The sequence below is a fragment of the Camarhynchus parvulus genome, chromosome 3 (genome assembly GCF_901933205.1).
Source record: "Camarhynchus parvulus chromosome 3, STF_HiC, whole genome shotgun sequence".
NCBI classification, from domain to species: domain Eukaryota; kingdom Metazoa; phylum Chordata; class Aves; order Passeriformes; family Thraupidae; genus Camarhynchus; species Camarhynchus parvulus.
This window is the reverse complement of record NC_044573.1, coordinates 21,391,459-21,413,408: the sequence shown is the minus strand read 5'-3', so window position 1 is coordinate 21,413,408 and position 21,950 is coordinate 21,391,459. Positions and strand designations below refer to the sequence as shown.

Genomic DNA, 21,950 nt, shown 5'->3' with positions numbered 1-21,950 from the left:
GTGCTTAGAAAAATTTAGAATAAGAGTTACCAGCCATGGAAGTTCTGAATTTAGTTTGGCATCAGGTGTTTCTTCTATGTTTTTGTTCTTCAAGTGAAATGCAGCAAGGAACTGCCACTGTGAATAAAGGTGGTAGGGTCTCAACAAACTTTGAATGTCAGCTTCTTGAGATAAATGAAAAATAAAATCTTTTATATGCAAGTCAAAAGGGCAGGTATCACAGAAAATAATTCTTTTCACCTATCAAAGTAAATCCAACACCTTCGTTCTACCCTCAGGGCACTTTTATTCAAGAACAAGATAATTGGGGAATCCCAGCAATTACAGTGTTTGTTAAATAGATGGCTGTCCTGGTTGCCAGCATGTGTGACAACCTGTTAGAGAGGTGTTTTCCTGCCTCCCTAACGCAGCCGGGAACAGAGCGCTCCCCAGTCGAGTTCTAGCAAAGATGGATGCAGCCTTTTCCCACCCTGTCATCATTAATGAGCTGTGAAAGTCAAAGCTTAATTTTTCTGTACTTTAATGAGGATCCGAAGAGAGGTGCTTTTTGCCCCCTAAGCCCCAACCAGCCAACTCCTGCAGTAATTAAGTGTTTAGGGAGCAGTTGAAATAATATTTAGAAGTCCCCAAATGCAAGAATGAAGTTTTGCACACCGTCATTATTTCCACCTCACAGCACAGGTGTGGTACCCATCCGGGCTTTTTTTTACTGAAGTTGCCCTCCCCTCTCTGCCCTCTCTGCCCTCTCTGCCCTCTCTGCCCTACCCCAGGCTGCATTTGCTTTGTGTGTCTGCAAGGTGAGGATTTGCAAGTGCAAGTATTAGATGTATTCAAGGTGGATGAATTGGTAGTGCTCCATGATTCTTGCCTTTCAGATTTCTTGATCTTAATGTTACCTCTGTGAAGCATGCTTGTACTTTAGTGTAGCTGTTGCATGTTAATTTTTAGTAGGAGAGTAATACTTGGTATAATTTAGCAGCACAAAATATATTTCAGAGTCAAGTGTCATTCGTTTATGAGGAATGATTCAGTAATGGTGTATAGCTGTGTCCACAGCAGCTTTCTTAGGGCTACTGCTGCTGGTAAATGTTGTTTTAGAACTTTTGACCAGTGTTAAAAGCAATAATCACATTAGTAAGCTTTCTCTAGGTTCCAATATTACAGGGGGCAAAAAAACTTAATTTGGATGATAATTTTTCTTCATTTTTAGGAGTATACCATGTCCTGGAACCCCTTTATCATGAAAGCATTGCTCCTTGAGCTGCTGCTTTGAATAAGGATTTTGAAATTATATTTGTCCTTCAGTTCAGTACACTAGGAACAAGTTTTGAGGTTTTAAAATTATTTTTTAAGTTTCTTGTTAATACAATATAAAGTGTTTCCCACAACTTGATTTTGCCTTTTTTTTCTGAGGGAAATGCTGTATTTTTGTCGAGGTGAAAAATTATCTTCACAAAATTTTATCAGGTCTTATGATTTCTTACTGTAGTAAAACACAGTGTCTAAAATAAGTGACTCAAAGTGAGTCTTTATCTCATTTTGAATTTTCCTGGTGTTTTCAGGATTATGTGCTGTGTTGCCCTGCCTCTGGATAGTCAGCCTTCCTTCTCCTTTTCTCTCCTGCTGAAGGATGCAGTGAAACCTGGCTTGTAAAAATTTTGTGTTTGGCTTGCTGTGTGCTTTTAACAGAGTTCGAGATAGATTTGGATATGATAACTTGTATTCTACCCGATTTCAACAATTTAGTGCACTCTTTCAATGTATGCAAGAAAGGGAAGGTGTCTATCAATAAACATTGCTTTTTAGGATCTGCTGTTGGAAACTGAGAACAGATGAGTTTAGGGCTGCAGGGTTTTTTTCTGCATTGATGTTTGAGGAGCAAATTTTGGAGGCAGAAAAAGGGGAGGATGAACGTGAAGTTTAAAGACATTGCAGGATATCTTCAGTTTAAAACAGGTAGGAAATTTTATTGCAGTTACATGAAAATTTTAAATGCATTTGAAACAGTTGTGTCTTTTTGGTTGTTGAGGTTTCAGATGATGCTTTTCTACAGTGTAAGTTATAAAGAGATTTGCAGTGAAGTGCATGAAGATGCATTTAAATCTTAAGCTGTTTTATTTGTTGAAGAAAAAGATGAAGTCTAAATTCTACAATTTATGTATTGAAAACTAATTGCTGGATGGGCTAGGGATAGTAATGTATTAGTGTGGAAGCTTTGCAGGGCCAAGGGAGAATAGAGGTCCACCTGTGTAAAACTTGCTTGTGGGATGTAGGATTTTGTGTTTAAGGCTTTCTGTGCACCAGAGTGTAACCTTGCATTGAGGTAAAGCAAGGCAGAGTGAGTACAGCAGCAGTGATCAGATCCCTGCCCTGGTGAAGCGCAGGGACTTGTTCAGCTCCTGTTGTCCTAGGAGAGGTGGAGAGGCAATTTAACTGCATATGTCAAAAAGAAATTATGCAGTGCTTCTATAAAACAACTGCATCGCCTATAAATGCAGAAATGTCAAAAAGACAAGGGAAGGGAATAGTTTGAAAAGCTGCATCGTGCTCCCTGCGAGCAGTGTAATTAGTTCTGTGTGAAATAGCAATGGTTATTTTGCATCGTGCGGAAGTTCCGAGCAGGGCTGCACGTGTTGCAGGAGTGGCACTTCCCCGCTGCCGACGGGAGGTGGCATTGTACCATTAATGGATGTTGCTGTCGCACTGGCTGCCCCTCATTTGCTTAACTTCTCCTAAGAACTGAGAGGGAAGATGCGGCTCATTTGTAATGATTTGCACATCAAGAATTGTGCTCGTAAGCTCGTGGTGTGTTACGGTGCTGCTGGATCTGTTGGTGTGGCTGGGTTACTCTTTACTGCTGTATAGTTCTGCTCAATTAAAAAAACCCAAAAGTTTTGAATCTGCTCTGGCATCAACATTGCTGTCTGCAGATGCTTCAAAGTAGTGTCTGTACTATACTTTGATTAATGCCCAAACTAAATCTTTGCTGTTCACCTATGATAAGTCAAATGTTGGTTCTCTGATTCACAAGGGAAATGTTAGATTATAAATCGTACCGTATAAACTCAACACCACTTCAAGTAAAACTGTGGGAGGTTTGGCTAAGAATGACCTATTTGCTTTTAAAGAAGAAATTAGCACTTGTAACTGAGAATTTCTGCTGTGTTAATATGGCTAAGGTGACTATAGTGAGGTTTATGTGTTTTGTTTCCTTTAACTTTCCTCCTCTTTATAGTAATTTTGTTTTCTGAACATTTTAAAGTGTGCTGAGCAGCTGATGTCTGAATACAAAGTTATTAGCAGATCAGATGAGAATGATTCACTTCTGTTTAAACAGCCCTTTGCTCTCCATGCCCCCTGAGAACTCTTATCACATATTTGTCCAAAAAATCCCCACGAAAACGAACAAAAAATCCCTTGCTTTATCCACCTGCCTGGTGGCTGATAGTATCAGCAATGTATCTCTTTATCTCTTGGTTAATGTGCCTTGGTATTCTGAAGGGGGGAAAATTCCAGTAACAGATTCAATTTACATGGACAGAAACTTGAGCAAATGCCAGCTTAGCAGGGGGGCCATTATTCTGCTCTATAAATAAGTTTAAAAAAGAAACACACACACACACACACACACAAACCTGTGAATCAACATGTTTTGGTCTAATTGAGAGAAAAGCAAGATAGATGAATTTTGAAATGCAAATTATCACCTTCTGTTATTTTAAGTATTGGTTTTGCCAACATTGTGATCTTAAATATAAAGAGTTGTTAACTTTTAAATTCCGTAATAATTGTATTCCATTCTTGACAGTCACAATTTAAAAAATAAAATTGGTAACTTTTTTTAAAAAAGCCATTCTCAATATGAAAATACCTGTGAGGAAGACAGAATTGTCTACAGCTGTTGCCTAGTCAAGGCTGTCTTTGAGTAAAGCAGATTTAAGTTGAGGATTTTCTCATGAAGAGAAATCTTTAAGGTACTTTTTCGGTCTAACCTGTGAAGTGTCATGTTGTAGAAGCAGCTTGCTGGTCTGACATCTTGTGTAAATATGATGTGTGAATGAGATGTTTTATTTACACTCCCCGAGTTCTTGTTCCAGCAGCGGGGATGCTTTCTGTTGCATCCCTGTAGTGTTTTTGGAGGACGAGGTTTCAGAACTGGGCTGCCTTTAGAGTCTTTTTTCTTTCTTGTTTAAGCAAGTTTTCACCAGACTGTGTTTGCTAAAAACTGGAGATTTGCTGCTTGAGATCCTAAAGCCAAAGGGAGCTTAGCTTCCTAGAAAATGTAAGTAGGAAACTGGCCATCAGTAATGCATCGTATTATTCTGAGGCTTTCATAAGCTGTGTGCTATAATCAAGTCTTATTTACACAAAGTAGCATTCACAGAAGCCTACAAATAAATATATGGTAAATTTGGTTTTATGTAACCTGCTGTTACTTGTGCACAGTGCAAAACCTAAGAAAAAGAAGGCATTGTGCGTAAAGGATTTTGTTCCAAAAAAAAGAGACAAAACTATTTCAATGTGCAACCTGATTTTTGTATTCCCAAATAAAGATGTCACTTTTGCTCTTAAACAATTGAAAATACAGATGCAAAGTGCAGCTGGTCACCTAAAATAGATGGCATGAAAATAAAAATTGCTAGTTGATATTATTAGCCTGCATGCTATAATTTTTATTTACGGAATAAGGAAAAAGATTATTTGCCTCTGTTTACCAAATAGACATTTGATGCAGAAAAACCTGCAATATTATTTGTGTATGTATTTTTCAGTAGGAGTTTGCAGGCACTCATTAAATCTGCTATTCTGTATTATAGTAATTTAATTTGAGTAGATTGTTTAAGAAGCAAAATAACTGTGGTGGATTAAAGTGCCATTGACCCTGAGATGTGTCGAGGGGTGGGCTGGTCTCATGGTTATAGTGTAAGACTGGACTTCCTGCTTTTTACCTCTGACTCTGTCCTAGATTTTTGTGTCACATTAATGTCTCAGGATTATCCAAAAAAGAAAATAAAATATCTGGATAGGTGAAGGTGCTTTGGGCATCAAAATCAGAAGGACGAGCTAGCTTGATTTGAAAAACCCTGGCAATAGGAAGCGGGATCAAACACAAACATGAAAAATATATGGCTGGCATGAATGAGGTCTGGATGTGTAGAAAAAGTACTGATTCCTGTGAGGCTGGGAGTAGCAGTTTCTCAGCAACCATTTGGAGTGGGACAGCTCTCTAGAGAACCCAGAGAGTCTCACAGAAAACAGTGACAACTGACTGCTCCCTGAATAGCAAAATGTCATGACTTTGGAGTTGATAATTGAAGGCATAGGTTTGGGGAGAGCATCAGGTACTTTCTGAAAAAAATCTGATCTCAGCCTTGTTGTAAGTATACAGCGTGTTTCAGGTAAAGGACATGGTCTTGTGGTTTTTCTTAGATTCTGTAACTAGAATAAGCAGTAAGATGTACCAAGCTGTTGATTTGTAGAAATTTGATGTTTTAGTCTGGCTGTCGTAAAAGCTAGTTGTTAACTCCAGAAGAAACTGTATTTTACCTGTGTTTATTTATGTCTGTTGTTATTAGTAGTATTAACATTACAGATGGGACTAAACCTTGAAGATAGCATACAAGATGCCTTGTGAAAATAAACTGAGCTAGCTGTGAGGTTAATTAATGTTTGCTTTGTTTTGATAACAGAACAGTAATAAAACTTTGTCTCTTTTGTCACACAATTATTTTAGAGGAAGTTTTGATTCCATCTTGGGCTGCTAAAAGAAAGAAAGAAAAACCACAGTTCCCTCTATTTTTTTTCTTCTTTTTTTTCCCAAAGAAGAACATAGATGCTCATGTTTTTGAACAACTTTTAGATGAAACTTCCTATTTTCATACTCCATTTGATCTTAGCAAATGTTCATTGGACTTGCCTCACTACTTTATTGTTTAAAGACCATGATAAACTTCTTATACTTAAATATAGATGGTTCAATACTGTGCTTTATAAATTGCTGAAGCATTTTAGGCAAAACATTATGGCCAGATTGCTTGTGGGATGTTTTATTTAGTGATTATATCTTACGGTATCTTGGCTGACTGAGTCTGTTGCGAGTGAATTAGGTTGGAATTATTTTAGTTGATTCTCTGCAAATGTTTCTTTACATATATAGATATCAAAAGATGATAAAACAGTAATCTTTTAAAATTAAGTGAGTGTAAGGTAAATAGAATTTCCAGTCTCTAATGGCTTTTCGTGCAATGTTTATCTTAATGGCCACAGAAGGGGAAAACATTGTATTTCTTTTCAGGATGTTGAACAAGTCCAATTCCTCATGAACAGTTTCAGACACCTGATGGTAGTTCAGATGGGTCTCCTTATTTTCCTATCAGTGCAGAAATGATACTTGAGAGTATGCTGTTCCTGCTTGCAGTGTGGGGTAAGGGAAAAGCCATTCCTGACTCCTGGGTGGTCTGGGGATGCGCTGCATCCACCTAGAACCAGTTTTTCTGTAAGCTGACTGGAGATGCCTTGCTTTTTTTTTTTTTTTTTTCAATTGCTGTTTGTCCTACAAAATTTTTGATGAAGTTTTTGTTCTTGGTGATTCACGAGCCATCTGGCCTGAGTTGCACAGAGAATGTCTAAGGGCTCCTGTAAGCCTGGCTTCTTCCTTGCTAACTACTGTTTGCCTGTGCTGGTCATGAGGCATTATTGTCAGCCCTGGAGGAAACTGTTTGGAAGAAAATGTGGCAGGTGCTGTAGTAACAGCCTTTAAAATCCTTCAGAAAGAAGGGTATGTATAGGGTATATATTTCAAGTTGCTGTGTAAAGAATGAGAAAAGCCTTGGTTTGCCATCAATAGCTTTATTGAGAATGTGTGTTCAGAAGAGGGGAAGTTCTGCTTTTTCTTCAGAACTGGCACTTCTGTTTAAAATACAAAATGTTGTCAGGTATGTCTCCCTTATCAGGAAGTAAGGTATTGCTGTGTGTAATGCAAATATTGAGATAAGTATGGAAACCATAAAGAAATGGCCTTTCAGTTGAGACCAGCTGCTCTGGAAGGAGGACAGTGCAGGGTAGTGAAGGTGTTTACCTGCACCATCTGTCTCTGTATAAACCTGATAGCATTTTACAAATCTCCTTCCCTTCAGTTATCCCAGTGGCTGCCGTTGGAATTGCTTTGTGCAGGAATTTAGCATTGCTGTTGACTTGTGCTTTGTGGTGCTGGATGTTATGGCCTTGCTTTGGGAAGGGGGAAAGAGGAAAGCTCTCTCTTTAATGAAATTGCAGTAAAGTTGGAAGAGCTATTGACTTTTTTCACCCTACTTTATTATTTCTCTGACTTTCTATTTGAGGATGATAGGAATGTTTTTTTCTGCAAATGTTCTGCCAGTCCTAGAAGCACCAACACCGTACATGTGTACACATGTTTATTTTTGTACAAATCCGGGTAAGGTCCTTGATTTCAAGGTTCATGAAGGAAAGATTTGGCACAAATATCCCCGTGTTATTCACTTAAGCTTATATGTCACTACCATTTATTGTCTAAATTACTTTGCTGATGGATTGACATGAAAATGTTTTCTTAGTGAAGGCAGATATTGTAGTTCAGATTTATTGCAATATTGAAGCTTTAAAAAAAGCATATGCCCTGTGGTATATTACATTAGCCAGCTACTCTGTGTCCCTCAAAAGCACTTCATAATCTGCAGTTTCTAAATTTTCCCATGATGTTTAGTCAAGATAAAATGCAGTAATATTGATGTGGTATCCTGGACTTATTATGATCAGTATTGCATCAGAAATCATGAGACCTGTTCGAAGGAAGGAAATGTAAACAACATATGTTTATTTGTAGTGTACACAGTGAATTTTAATTTTTTTTTTAAGGAAAACGTTTATTTTAACATGAAATAAGGAAGCTTTGGAACATAGGGAAAGCAGCTGGAAGGCAGACATTGCGTAATAGGAAAAAAGTTGAGCTAAAATTTAGTTTTTGTAAAGAAGGGGACTCAGGTGTTGCTCTCAGCTGAGTTTTCCATTTTGTGTTCTGTGTTGGTTCAGATGACTTGTTATGCAGCTTCTGCTTGTGCATGAGAACCCAGGCAGAGCCCTTCAGCCCTAGGAGAAATCCGTGTTACTTGCCTGTTCTTAATTTATTCCGCTCGTGTCATTTTGGTCATGGCCAAAAGTGGACGGACCAGTTCAGTGCTGCTCTTGTCAGAGAACTGCAGTGACATTTGTTTTGGCTTGGCATATATTGAAAGTGTTCTTCCAGTTGAAAATATGAGCTTGGATTTTGAGGAAGTGGACTCTGGTTTTCTTTTTGACTCTTATTCTATATATGTCCATTTGCATCAGTGCTACTTCCTGTAATGAACAGTTCTGTGAAAGGAGGCACTGGAACTTTGGTTCTTTAAAGAACTGGATCAGCATCTCTGATTGCCAGCATAAAGAGAAATAACACCAAAACTGGTAAAAATTTTTTGGTAGAATTTCTTTTCCCTGTACTCTGAATGATGTATTTTTTTCACATTTAGGTATTTTTTTTTCAATTGGGCTGTAACTCATGAGGCCCGTTCCCACTAAACACCTTTGGGAAAAATGAATTATTTCCTTCTGTGGCACTATTATAAAATTTAAGGTGTGTCGATATGGGATAGTTAGTGGAACTGAGAATGTAGTGGTCAATCTTATTAATTCTTGGCTTTGTTGTCCTTATTCTGCAATAAGTGTGTAATTTAATTTAAAAACAAAAATCTTCACTTTTGGGAAGAAACCTCCCTTGAACTGAAAAGGCATTTCCATGTAGTAGGTTTCACTGAGAATTGCTGTGAATACCTTTCACCAGCTGGTTTGTGTGGAAAGGCCCCCAACCCAAAGGGGTTTTTTTTTGTTTTTCTTTTGTTAAAGGATAGTTACCTAGAAGTTTGGACTTTCTGAAGGACTTTAAAATTAAATTGCAAGAACACATTTTGATTTTTACACAAATTCTCTCAATTTACTGTAACTTCGGCTTCGTCCTGGTGCTCACATGGGATCTTAAAACATTTTAAAATGTAACTGTCCTGATACAGTTCCTCATGTGGTTGCTGTTACATCTTTGTAAAAGTTTCTTGGTGCCGATAGGAGCATTAATCTGTAAGGAGTGGAACAAATTCTGCTGTGTGGCATCCTTATAGTGACATATCCGTTGTTCCAAGGCCATTAAATGTAGTAAACTTTTCAGTGTGAAGGGTGTGCTACCTCAAGAGACAATGTCTGAGCCATCCTTCCTTGTTGCTCTTGCAACAGCAGCCTGAGCTTAGTTCTGGGAGGTGCTGAGCCTCTTGCAGCTTGTGTGGCAGCTGCACATCCCTGAGCTCAGTGTGGCTGTGCTTCCCTGCCTCTGGGGAGCTCCGGGGTGACACCTCCCTCCCCCTGACCCTGGGCTGGGACTCATCTGGAGCTCTTCTTGGCCATGCTCATGCTAAGCTCCATAAAATGATGAGCAGGATTTTTCTGCCCATGCTGCACTGCTTTTCACAGCAACAGCTATGTGACTGTATGCTAATTGTTGTCCTCTGCTGGGGAGCTGGTGTGGCTTTTGCCACCAAAGCTATTTTAGTGCAGCCTCTGCATTTTTTTGACAGTCAAAATGAAGATTTCATCTTCATTGCAACCTGGTTTTTGCCTGTTTTAGGGCAGACAGTGTGGTGTGTTTGTATTTAATAATTTTTGCAGTTTAAAGCCTGAGTCAGTGAAGGCCAAGTTTTCTGCATGCATCATGCCACTGAATAGGTGTGTGTGTAGGGCCAGGGACTGTCACCCCCTGCTCCCCTCCCTGCTGTCCCTTGTGCCTGTGCAGCAATAACACTGTTGGGTTGGATGCAACTTTTCATACCAATGTACATTTTGGGCTGGGCTGTAGCAATTACTGGCTGTGGTTATGCTGTTTGAAGCAGATTTGATATCTCTCCATAAGGCCATTGTGAAAAGCCTCCCATGGGGACCCACTAAAGGGTGTGGGTTAGCCATGAGACAAATCCTATGCTCAAAGGCAAGGGTAAGGTATGCAGTAAACTACTGCGCCCTCCCTTGTGCTGCTTTTCTGGATTAGGCCACTCTGATGTGTCCAGCTCTTCTGGCCAGGGTAAATTCTCTAAATATGCTTTGCTTTACTGTCTGTCATTGTCCAGTTTTGTCCAGAGTAGAAAAATCATAACTGTAATGCCTACAAGTCTTGAAAGTGCCTATATATGCATGGAAAATACAAATTATGCATGAAATGTATGGTGTTGCTGTGCTTGAACAATGCAATCTGTAGGTGGCTAAAGGGCTAACTAAATTGCAGGCATAATGAAAGCTCTGTGGTATTTAGTATATGTTCTGTCAGCATTAAACAGTCACCTTGTAAATATATGTTAATTTTGAAGGTGTAACTGACCTTTTTAATATTAATTGAAATGTCTTATGTTTAGAGGTTGGTGCTATCCTAGAAGAGACAGAAGCCTGTGACTGGTGGAGCCTGGGTGCCATTCTTTTTGAGCTCCTCACTGGGAAGGTAGGGTTGGGGGCAAGTGACTCCATAAAAGTGACTTCTTGGCCAGTAGTTTCTTACCAGTGGTGTGCCCAGGTGTGATTCCCTTGATTGTATTTCTCTGATGAGCTTTGCCAACCTGAGCACTCTCAATTTGCTTAGTCTGCATGGGACCAGAGAAACAAAACATGTTCAGCCTTCAGCAGAACAACTTAATAGAGCTGTACCAAACTAAGGACTGAAAAAATAACCAAAACTATGCTGCCCTCTTAACTGCAGTGAAATCCAAGTTCTCTAACATTCCATCTGTGCATGTACAAAACTTTTGCCCTAATACTTCTAGTAGTATTTCCTGAGACTGTGATGAAGCCATATATTGTTGTTACACATTAATTCAGTATTTTGAGGCAAAGAGTGCTTGGCCAAATCAAACTGGTGATTGGTTGACAGCTCTGCACAAAGAAAGCAAAGTCCACCAAATTCCCAGGCTCTTCAAATTTGAGCAATAGAACAGAAGCTTTAAGATGTAAATGTTCTAAAGCTCTAACTTAGGGAGCTCCTCAGCATCTGTAGACATTCCTCCCAGAACCAGTACTTCATACTAGGAAGCACTGAATTTTGGCTTTGTGTGTTAAATTTGCGTGGATAGTAGGAGATAATCCAACACTGCAGTTTTGAAATCAATAAATATGCCTTCCTGCTTGGATTTATTTTTTCCCTTTTTCCTTTTCTCCTCCAGTCTCTGGCTGAGTGCCATCCATCAGGAATAAACACTCATACTTCTTTGAATATACCAGACCATGTATCAAAGGAGGCCAGATCACTGATTCAGCAGGTAGGTGAGGGGAGAATTTGTTTTCTCTATGTGCATGTGTGGATGGGACAAATACTTACCTACCTCACTTGTTCTGGTGAAGTAAATGTAAAACCAGAAAGCTGCAGGTAGGAACATGGACGGCCCTTTTGTCAGCACTGATGAATTTTGCCCAGTTGTCTCGTTGCATTTGCAAACTTTGACTTCTGATGCCAGCTGGGTCTGTAGAAAACTGGAGTGCTTTGCCATTTCTTCAAAGAACAAGTTTGGCAAATGCTTTGGAAACACCTGCTGGTGATGCATGAACATTTTAGGAATTCTGCCCTAAGTGTCCGTGGAAACATTGCAGTGAAATAAAGTAAAAAATGCTGATGCCAATTCAGCAGAATAGCACAAAGTGCTATGAAACCTGTAGCACACTGATTTGAAGTTATGACCTTGCTGTGGTTGAAAGTATGTAGCTCTCCTCCAGGAAACCTTCTGGATACCATTTTTAAAGAAAAGTACTTTAAATGGTGAATCCAATGACTTTCGTAGTCAGAAGATAAGTAGGTAGGTTGGACAAAAGGCAAAATTATAAGATATAGACAAGCTTCCAGACTGATACACCATTTTTAAATTAGTGGGAATAGTACTGTTTGATGGTTTTAGTTTATTCTAGCTTTAGGTAGTCATAACTGAACATATAGTACAGGGTCTTGAAATTCAATTAATGCAATCTTCCTTCTAGTTAATTTTGGCATAGCTGTGGAAGTGGTGCCTAGATCTGACCTGTTCCACTTGAGAAGAAGCAGCAATATATGTGAATTGTGCTGTTCAGCTTTGAAGAGGATCTTGCTAGTGGCTGCATAAATAGTGGCATGACTTAGATGTAGTTTTGAACAGAGGAGAATGGACAAAGTATTTATTGAAGAAAACAAAGGAAAGAGATTTTGAAAATTCAGTGAGTGAGAAGACCCAGTGACAGATTGATTTCTGTGCTGTTACTGTGAAATGATTAGTGGAAATGGAGCTGTATGTTTGGACATCACCTATTTTGACTAAGTGACATGAAGTCACTGAAGGTGAAAGTACATGTCTTGCAAATGTAGAAAGGGAAATAATTAAAGAAAAATCCCATTTCTATATATTCTGCATTTATATAGTTGGATGGTAGCAAATTTTTACCTTCACCCGCAGATGCTATAAGAGACAAATAGCTGAGGAAAGCAAAATCACATTTAATGAAGGGAGTTCTCCCATTAAGACTAGAAGACAAATTAAGTCATCCAGTCCATGTGTCCCTGCCAGTGCAGGATTCATTTTTGCTGTAGACTAATGCTAATTAGTAGTAATAATACTACTAATAATACTGTTATTAGTACTACTCTTAGTACTAGTACAATTCTAATGTATTGCCTATTTTCACATATGCCAAACAATGTCTCTTTTGCCACTGGTGGGTTTAAGTGGCAAATGTATTTCTGCCACTCACAGCTGTGTTACAAGGCCATGTCTGTTCAGAGAACACTCTCCCCAGTGCCTGTTAGATCAAGCTGTCTAGTGTAGGGTGGTGACTTATCTGGTGGAGGTTTGTCTATATGAAGCAGTAAATCACATTTTTGTTGTGTGACTATCCAAGGAAGCTGCCATTCATTGTTGAGGAAGCCTTGTCAGGAAAAGGAAGAGAGCTCTCTTGGCATGGATAGCAATTTGTCATTGCGACTTTCCTTCCCCCCACTGCCAAGGGTAAACAGGTCAAAACATCACAGAGTAACTCTCCGGGATCAGTGTTCAGCTATACAGAAAATTGTGTCAGGAGTTGTCTCCTGCTGTGGCTTCCAGTCCAGGTGACTTCATTGTAAACATCTTCTTTAGCCAGCATCTGAAAAACAGAGATCTGTTTATTTCTGCTGAAATATAAAGTTGTTTTTTGATGTTGGTTAGGAATTTTGCACTCAGGTTTTTGTTTTCAGGAACCTTCAAGTTCTACTACCAACAAAACATGCAATGTGACTTTTCAATAAGTGTCTGTTTCAGTTTACATTTGTTTTATGAGATTAAAGTTATTCTGGAAGGACAAACTCCAGAAAATAAGTGACCATACGTGATTTCCCTGTGCGGGTGCTGCCTGTATTTCCAGGGAAGACTGATACACCCTGGCTGCATCTGTGGCTTGTGGGAGATACCAGAGCAGCACCATTCACTGTCAGCAAGCTACTTTTACTGCGTGACACTATGACTGCAAATAGCAGAGCCATCTTAAAATGTGTAAATTCCTATGTTTATGGATGTAGGCTCACTTAGATGTTGACTGCATCAAATATGAATACACATTTTTCCAAGTGACAACTGGGAGAAGTTATCCTATTAGCTGTTGCAGAAAAAGCAAGCAAGAGATCATGCCTTTGTACTGGCTGTAATTGAATAGAGTATAAACACTTCTTGAAAACTGCAAAATATGTTTGTGTGTCTTTATTAGGCTCTTTGGAGTTTACCTTTGCATTCCCTTTTATATGGATTGGTATCTTTAAACAGATGTAAATATTGTGATTTCCTTTTCACATGAATTCAGCATGTGATGTACAACTAAAAAGCAAATGAGGTGCTGAGTTTCAGGAAAATTCCATGAAGCCATTAGGCTGTTTTGTTTCTTTCACTGGGGTTTTGACTTTTCAGTTTTAGGCCATTTGTAGGACTCTTTAAAACTTTTTTTTTCTTTTTAGGAAATGGAGACCTGGCTATGTTATCCTGATATTTTAGGACCAAAATTTATGAAACGGAAAGTTACAGACTGCTGTCCCTGATGTAGCCATAACACAGTGGTGTGAGCAAAGGTTAACATGAAGCAAACGCAGCGTCCAGAGTTCTACTGATGCAGGCTCTGGCTGCTGCTGTCTCTTTTTAAAATGAGGTTACACTTGAAATGAAGTCCCAGTGTGCAGTGCTTCAGGGAATTGCATGCTGTGATCAGTAGTCTCTGAAGACTGTAAGACTGATACTCAAGGAAAGGAGAGTCTTCTTCCATTTACTGGATTTTAGGAATTTCAAGTATGCTTTTGCACTCTTGAAAGTAATTCATAGAGCAGGAAAACAGTAGGATGTCCCTTACCTTAGACCTTTCTGGAACTTTTAAGCAGTTGTTTTTGTTCTTACTCACTGAATCATGTGTTTTTTTCTTTTATGTCAAGCTTTTGCAGTTTAATCCTGCGGAGCGTCTTGGTGCTGGCGTTGCTGGTGTTGAAGACATCAAATCTCATCCATTTTTTGCCCTTATAGAATGGGCAGATCTGCAGAGATGAGAGACACATGCCCTCTGAACAAACTCAGGTCAACTGGACAAGTTTCTCTGACACAGGAGCACCCTGACTCGCTTCCTTTGGATGTCTCAGACCACTTGGACGTAATGGCTAAAGGATGCTGGAGCAACAGGGCCAGAAGTGAACACTTTTAACAGGAATCACTGGTTGTACAGGGTGCTGGCTTATTTTTACTGCAGCTGGTTGCTACGTGTGTCTGAGTCCTTTCATCAAAGGAAGGTTTGTGAGGCAACTCCTGGGCAGCATGTTTGGCACTGCCAGATAAGCAGGGGCAGGAATGTCCTCCTGGTGCTTTGTCCGGTGATGGAAGTGTCTATAGACTGTGCCAGTTGAAAGTATTTTTTTATTGTGTCAATAGACCATTTCCCTATGCGAAGTGCAGCTCTTGGGGGGGCAGGGAAGGAAAAAGCAAATAATTTATTAACAGTATATGCTAAAGAAAATACTAAATAAAATACTAAAATGCTTTATGCGAAAGTTGACACATTAAAAATAATATATCCATTAAAAATTAAGAAAGCTGTTGCATAATACTGCGGAATGTGTCTTGAAAATAGCATATCATTTCCCATTCTGGAAAGAGCATATAAAAGGCAAATAATGCTGTCAAATGTTGTACTTTGTTGGCTGGCAATGTCTGTTTAAAACTCTTGACTATTGTATTTGATGAGCTACATGTTAAAGTCACTACAGAAAGGGAAATCTTCTTTTCCTCAGCTGGATAAACACTGCTTTAGCACTCTAATAAGGAGCAAGAACACATAACACTAAATAAATATATAGATAAAAAAGGAAAAACTCTTCTTTCATTGCTGCAGCCACTGCTTTATCACTTAATGAACTTTACTTCCTCTAAGTGTCCTATTTTTAGCTGCTACTTCAGGAGAAAAACCTTTCTTGCTCGTGTTCTTGTGCTTGAGGAAGCTTCTGAACTCCCCAGTTTGTTTGTTAATAGTCTTAATAAATCAAAGAAAGCCTTCACCCACTCTGCTGCTTGAACAGGAAGAAGCCTGGGATTTGCTCATGCCAAATGACTAAGTGACATCTCTGAGCAAGCCCTAGTGGGTAAGACTTGGGCAGGAGCCAATTAGCTGACCTGTTTGTTTGCTAGAAATGTCTGGAGAATGGGAGAAGAATATAAGACATGCAGAATATTTTGCTGAGTGCTGCTAGTGCTGCTAAGAACCCATGCCTGTATGGGTTTCTGATGTACAAACGCTGTACACTGCAATTTACAGATTTTGTATCTGTGGGTTTTTTCCTAAATATTCCCTTTGCTTGCACTCTTTTTTTCCCCCCTTTTCTTCTTCTGCCCAGCTTTATCCGGAGAACAAAGGGCAAATTCCTTTGGGAAAGTGAGGTGACAGCAACGATTACTGAATTTACAACTCAAAAAAAAAAAAAGTATCCTTCCATTTGTATTTTAGCAGTGTATTTTATGGGCACTCCCAAAAGTGCATCTGTACAGTCTCCATCTGTTAGACACCAGGTCGATGTATTCAAATAAAGTGGAAAAGGAAAATGCTTCACTTAAACAAAGGAAATCTGGAAACTTTTTTTTTTTCCTTTAAAAATTATTCCACTCCCCTCTTTTTTTTTTTCTTCCCTTTCTTGTGATCACCAGGCCAGCAGAGGGGCTGTCACAACACTGCAGGTTGTAACCAGGTCACTAGTATCACTGCCTAGCCAGGGCTGCCCAAGATTACATCACCCGCAGAAGCTGCGTTTCAACCCGCCACCCTCTGGCTTCATAACAGGAACTCCCTCAGGTGAGCCACAGGAACAACTTCCTGTGTCGGAAATCTCTAATGCAGAGAGCAAGCTGATCCCCAGCTTCCTCCCAGCACTGCCCTGGCTGGGACTCTGGAGAGGGCTCCTTGCTCAAGGAAAACCTCCCTCCCCTCGGCCACCTGACTCCCTCCTTCCCTGGGGCTCTCCAGCCCAGCCACCAGATAATGCCCCTGCCTGTGTTGATCTGTCCCATTGCATTTGCCTGGTGATAACTGTACAAAAAAGTATTTTCCATGTTACTTGGAAATGCTGTCGTGTTCAGGTTGTGCTTGTGTGCTGGCTGTAAGCAAAGGCAGGATAAGATAGCACAGGAGCACAAGCTGGTTTCTGTGAGCAGCAGCAGGAGAACCCTGTTCTGGCAGAAACCAGATGATCAGTCAGTCTCACTGCAAAGCATTCGGTTTAGTTAATGACACCAACATGTTTCTTCAAGTATTTAGTAGTGAGGAAATCTAGATAATGGAAAGTAGAAGGAATGGCATTTTGACTTGCCAGAAATGAGCTTTTGAGATGCTACAAGTATTTGTAACATTGCCACTGACTCAGATAATTGTTTGTCAAGGGAAGCACGGTCTGGAGTTAATTGCACAAACCCAATCCTGCTTCTATTTTTATTTTTTCCTTGAACATGTATTATGTTGTATTGGTGTTTACATGTATTCCTTTAATAAACAAAACCTTTCAAACCTAATTCAGACCTTGGCTTTCTGAACTTCACGTTTGGTTCTTGAAGACTGACCTTACCTGATCAGTGCTTTTTGTCCTTTGCTTTAATGAGTTGAAATGCTCTAGATACCTTCTTTTTGGTGCCTGTTACAAAGCCCTGTGATGCACACCTCCATTTGGATGAGTGTTCATTCCCACTTCCTTCTGTTACACCTAATAGCTAACAGCAAAACTAATCAGTGCCTTTTTTTTTCCCACAAGAATTAGCTACAGTCTATGTAAAACATGGTAAAATTAACCTATAGATTTTCCTCTTCTTCTCTGATGTTCAGGTACAGCAGATTACACACTTAGGGCATCTCAAAGTGGTAATTCTTTGCACCCTGTTGAACCACCCTGTAATATTCTTTGTGTTCTACTAAGAAAAACTGGAATACAAAATGTTCAAAGGCTTGCCCTGGGTAGAATTGCCATGAGGTAAGCCTGGGCCCCTGCCCAGACCTATAGGAGAAATTGCATCTCATGAAATACAAGGGACATAACTTTGAATGGCTGTATTCACAGCTTCTGTTCTTGTAGCACAGCTCCTGTGTCTCCTGTGAAAATCACCTCACAGACAGCAGTCACTGTCACGCTGACTCCGGGTGCACCTTTGGGATGCTGAGTCGGCAGGGTTACCCGTGCCGGAACATCCACCCGGCTCCTCTCGCCAGTGCTAACCTGTTCCTTGGTGTGTCCCTGCAGCGAAGGGCACTGGGATGAAGAAGGCTGGGGAGGTCAGCTCTCTCTAAATGAAGCACTCAGCATAACAAGGTACAGGGAAGTGCGAAGTAAACCACTATAGGATTTTTTTTTTTTTGAGTATGGTATCATTTGTTTTCTCAAGGACGCTGAGTAGGAAGCTGGAGAAACAGAAACTTCCTCTGTGCTGAGATTTATGGAAGGGATTTTAGCAATAAAATGAAAAAGTACAATTGTTGGCTTCTTCGGGTTTTTGCTTTCTGTGAGGGAGGTGCTGTGAGCTGAGTGCTCTGGCTCCTGGCTGCTGCCTGGTCCTGTGCTCCATGTGAGGGGCCGTTTCCCGGGCCCCGGCATGTGCCATCCTGTGGCTGGGCCCCTTCTCCTTCCTCCAGTCAGCAGCACCTCTGGCAGCTGGCCCTCAGCTCCATGTGTCTGCTGAGCCACCCGTGGCTTTCACATCAGAGCCCCACAGCTCTTTCCAGGCCCCGAGAGGTTTGGTTTTGGTGTGCGGGATTGGTTTGCTGCAGCAGCACCCTGCTGAATGTTGCCCATTCCCTCCCTCAGTGGCCTGTTCCCTGAGGAGTGCCATGCTTGCTGCCTGGCCCTGCTGAGTGCTGCCTGTTCCCTCCCTCAGTGGCCTGTTCCCTGAGGAGTGCCATGCTTGCTGCCTGGCCCTGCTGAGTGTTGCCTGTTCCCTCCCTCAGTGGCCTGTTCCCTGAGGAGTGCCTGCTTGCTGCCTGGCCCTGCTGAATGTTGCCCATTCCCTCCCTCAGTGGCCTGTTCCCTGAGGAGTGCCATGCTTGCTGCCTGGTGTCCTGAGGGGACTGTGGGGGATGCTGCTGGAGAGGCCCTCGCGTGGCCGGGGCCTGTTGTTCCCCTCAGCCACGCTCCCGCCCAGCAGCCTCCCGTGGGCTCTGCTCTGCGGTGGTTCGTGGCACCAGGTACATCAATGGTGGCTGTTTGGCATGTGCCCCCCAACAAAGGGTAACTTGGGGCGTAGTGAGGATCAGATCTGGGGCTTTGGCCACCATGAGGACCTTCTGTGTGGTTGTGCCTCCAGGGCCGGGACCCTCTGGGTGTCACACCATGGCGCTGCATGGGGACAGGGCTGTGGCAAGGTCACTGGGCTGGAGTGAGCTCCTGCTTAGGGGAGTGGGTCTGGGGGCCAGGGGGGGAGTGAGGGGCTGGGCCAAGCAACAGCAGGGATGCTGGCAGCCCCCAGGACAGGGTGCCTTGCGTGGCTCCAGCTGCCGTTTGGGAAAGGGTGGCAGAGCCAAGTCCCAGAGGGGGAATGGGACTTGCTTAAAAGGTGCCGAGCAGCTGCTGCTGGCAGCAGGGGTTGAGACTGGCAGCGCAGGGCTGGCTGCTGTGCCGCGGGGCCGGTGGAGGGCTGGTTCCTGCCTGAGCCATCTGCATGAGCAGAGCTGGGCAGCCCTGGCCCAAAGGTTGCGTTGTCCTCAAGAAAATCCCAACTTGTGAGTGGCAAAGCGGTGGAAGTGATCCCACCACTCGCTGGTGCTGTGCAGTGAAATCTCCTGCACCCCTGCTGCGGGGCAGAGGAGGCTAATCAGGGTACAGCAGAGAGGATGCTCCAGACTCCTGGCAGCGGGCGACAGCTTGATGTGCTGCCCCAACAGGACCTCACTGTCTCTTGGCAGATCAGAGGCTCTCCTTCTCCAAAGGCCACTCTGTCTCCATCTTCTTGGCCCAGGGACCCATCAGGAGGGATTAGTGCTGCTGCCAGAGGACTGCAGTGGCTCTGTGATGTGTGGGAAGGCTGGGGACACATGCAGCTCTGGGCAGTGAGGAATTGGTGTTGTCTTTGGTAGGCTGTGGGTGTCACCTTGATGCTTTGCTGCTGAGATCCTAAGGGTGGCAAGTTTGAGAAAAGTCTTTTGGGGGTAATAGGCTAGACTGGGCTGTTGCCAAGTGGTGGAGCTGGATAAAGATGGACCCAGATAACGAATGAGCAGTTGTTGAGATCAGCGGTCTTCCTTAGCAGAGCCTTGCTAACCTCTTTTTTTCTTTGCCTTGAAGAAAAGACATTTTGCCATGATACAACCTCACTTGTGCCAGTTTCTCCCATCCCTTTCCATGAGCTGAGCCATTTATTTCCAGGGTATTTTCTAGGTTTCCTCAGCTCTCTCTATCCGTGTCCTGTGTTACATCCTTCAGCCTTGGCCATAGATTTTCTTGCTCTCTCTGTGCCCTTGATTCTGAAATGCTGCCCCAAAATACTGGGACACAGGAGCAGATTATTAAATGCAGCTGTTATCCCCATGCACTGGTGAAGCAAAGAGAGAGGATTACTCCCACAATATGAAAGTACAGGGACTGTAAAAGCGTTGGGAAATTGGTTCCCCAGCAGTAACGAGAGTTTTTATGGCACTTCGAGCAGCAGTGGGATAATGAGGAAGGAGCCTCCATGAGAGAGATCAGTGGTGTGCCATGATTTAGAGCATGGCTCTGGCCAGCCATGCTCCACTTGGGGTCTTGCTTGTGCTCTGTGGTCTGACATTTGCCAGCTCATAATCTTCCTTTACAAACCAGGCATGGAGAAGAGCTACTTCAACAGCATGGATCATGAGCCAAGTGGCACATACCCTTTCTCCAGATTTTAAAATTTGCTACTCTGCTGACTTGGTCTCCATCCTTTCCAGCATCATGTCTTCTTAGGCCTCAGAGAACTCCCCTGCAACCAGCCCCTGCCAGGCCCAGCACACACAATAGGGTGAGGTGAGAGGGGAGTTCCCCTGAGAAGGACCCTGGCTGCTCTGGTTCCTTGCAGGCCCTTGACAGGTGCTCTGGGATACTGCAGAGTCCTGAGTTAATCACCTTCCCAGGGTACAGCAACTGCACAGTGTGAAGTCCCAGCTCCATTAACATTACTGGGAGTTTTCCCATTGACTTTTCTGGGGTCAGGAGCTTACCCTTCAATTACAGAGAGAAACCAATTTAATTGGAAACAGGTATAGAAACCTTGTTTGCTTTCCTATTTTAAGCACACCCATGTAGTTTCAGTCCTGGCATTAGTGAAATAAGTGTGGGGTATTTTTTTTTGGTTGGTTTTTGTGGTTTGGGGTTTTTTTAATGTTGTTTTGGTTTCTTTGCTATTCTGGTGGGTGTAGTTAATATGGCTGTTCAGTTACTTTCCCTGGCTGGGGTGAGGTCTGCTAGTCTTCCCTCAGCCTTTGCTGTGCCTCTGATTTACTGTGGGGGCCTCCCTATAAAACAGGGAGGGCATTTTGCCTGGTGGCAGAGATGGGAAGAGTTACTGAGAGCCTGCCCTCTGTTTTAAGGTTGAGAAGTCTTTGATGAGCAGGGTTGCACAAGCCCCGTTAGGGTGACTGGAGCGCAGAGGGCTGAGAAAGGCAGGCATCTGGTTTCCTCATTATTTCTTTTCATAAATAATCCCTTGTCCTTGCACCCTGCACTCTGACAGCATTTAGAACATGCCGGGCGGGTTTTTTTCTTCTCCTCTCCGAAACTTATTCATTTGGAGAGCGATGAACAATAGGTTTTTGTCTAAATCTTTACCAGTGAAATTGTCAGGAGAGATTTCCGCCCCCCACTCCCGTCTATCTTCCTTTTGTCTCCTTCAGTTGTCGGGGTCAGGATTGGCCGCCAAACGGAGCCCGCAGTTGCTTTTCCAGGCCCCAGATGCCAATATGTGGCAGCATCTGGCTGGTTGGCAGGCGCCGGGCAGTGGTGCTGGCCGCGCTGTCAGGCGGAGGCGGCGGCGCTTGGTGGGCGCCCTGCTTCTTTGAGGATGTGGTCCCAAGCAAGACCAGGGATAATAATTAAATCTGCTAAAGGAGGTGAATTATCGGCTGGGGCGGCTGCTGTTGGAAGCTGTGCCGGCTCCTGGCCCTGGGTTTTTTTGTCCTCGTCGGCAGCATCCCATGTAACCTCACCTTCTTGTGCTGTGAGCGTTTCAGGTGCCTTAAGGCATGGAGCTCCTTGAAAGAGAAATACAAATCACTAAAAATGTAGAGATAAAACCCTCTCCTTAGAGGCCATGTGTTTGGCATGGGAAACACACGATAACAGCTTGCTTTAGAAAGGTGACATTTCCACTGAAGGCTGAATAATAAAAAATGCATTAGACTTTTGTAATGAAGACAGCTTCTGGGAC

General features: G+C 42.3%; 1 protein-coding gene across 2 annotated transcripts in view; it reads left to right on the top strand.

Moving 5' to 3' along the window:
• RPS6KC1 (ribosomal protein S6 kinase C1) overlaps nucleotides 1–17,099 on the top strand; it is an 85,107-nt gene extending 68,008 nt beyond the window's left edge. For both annotated transcript variants that reach the window (XM_030944683.1, XM_030944684.1), the window contains 3 exons: nucleotides 10,446–10,528; nucleotides 11,244–11,339; nucleotides 14,489–17,099. In XM_030944683.1, the coding sequence (XP_030800543.1) occupies nucleotides 10,446–10,528; nucleotides 11,244–11,339; nucleotides 14,489–14,599 (290 nt within the window). In that variant the 3' untranslated portion in view covers nucleotides 14,600–17,099. The remainder of the gene's footprint in view (nucleotides 1–10,445; nucleotides 10,529–11,243; nucleotides 11,340–14,488) is intronic.
• Nucleotides 17,100–21,950: the final 4,851 nt, after the last annotated feature.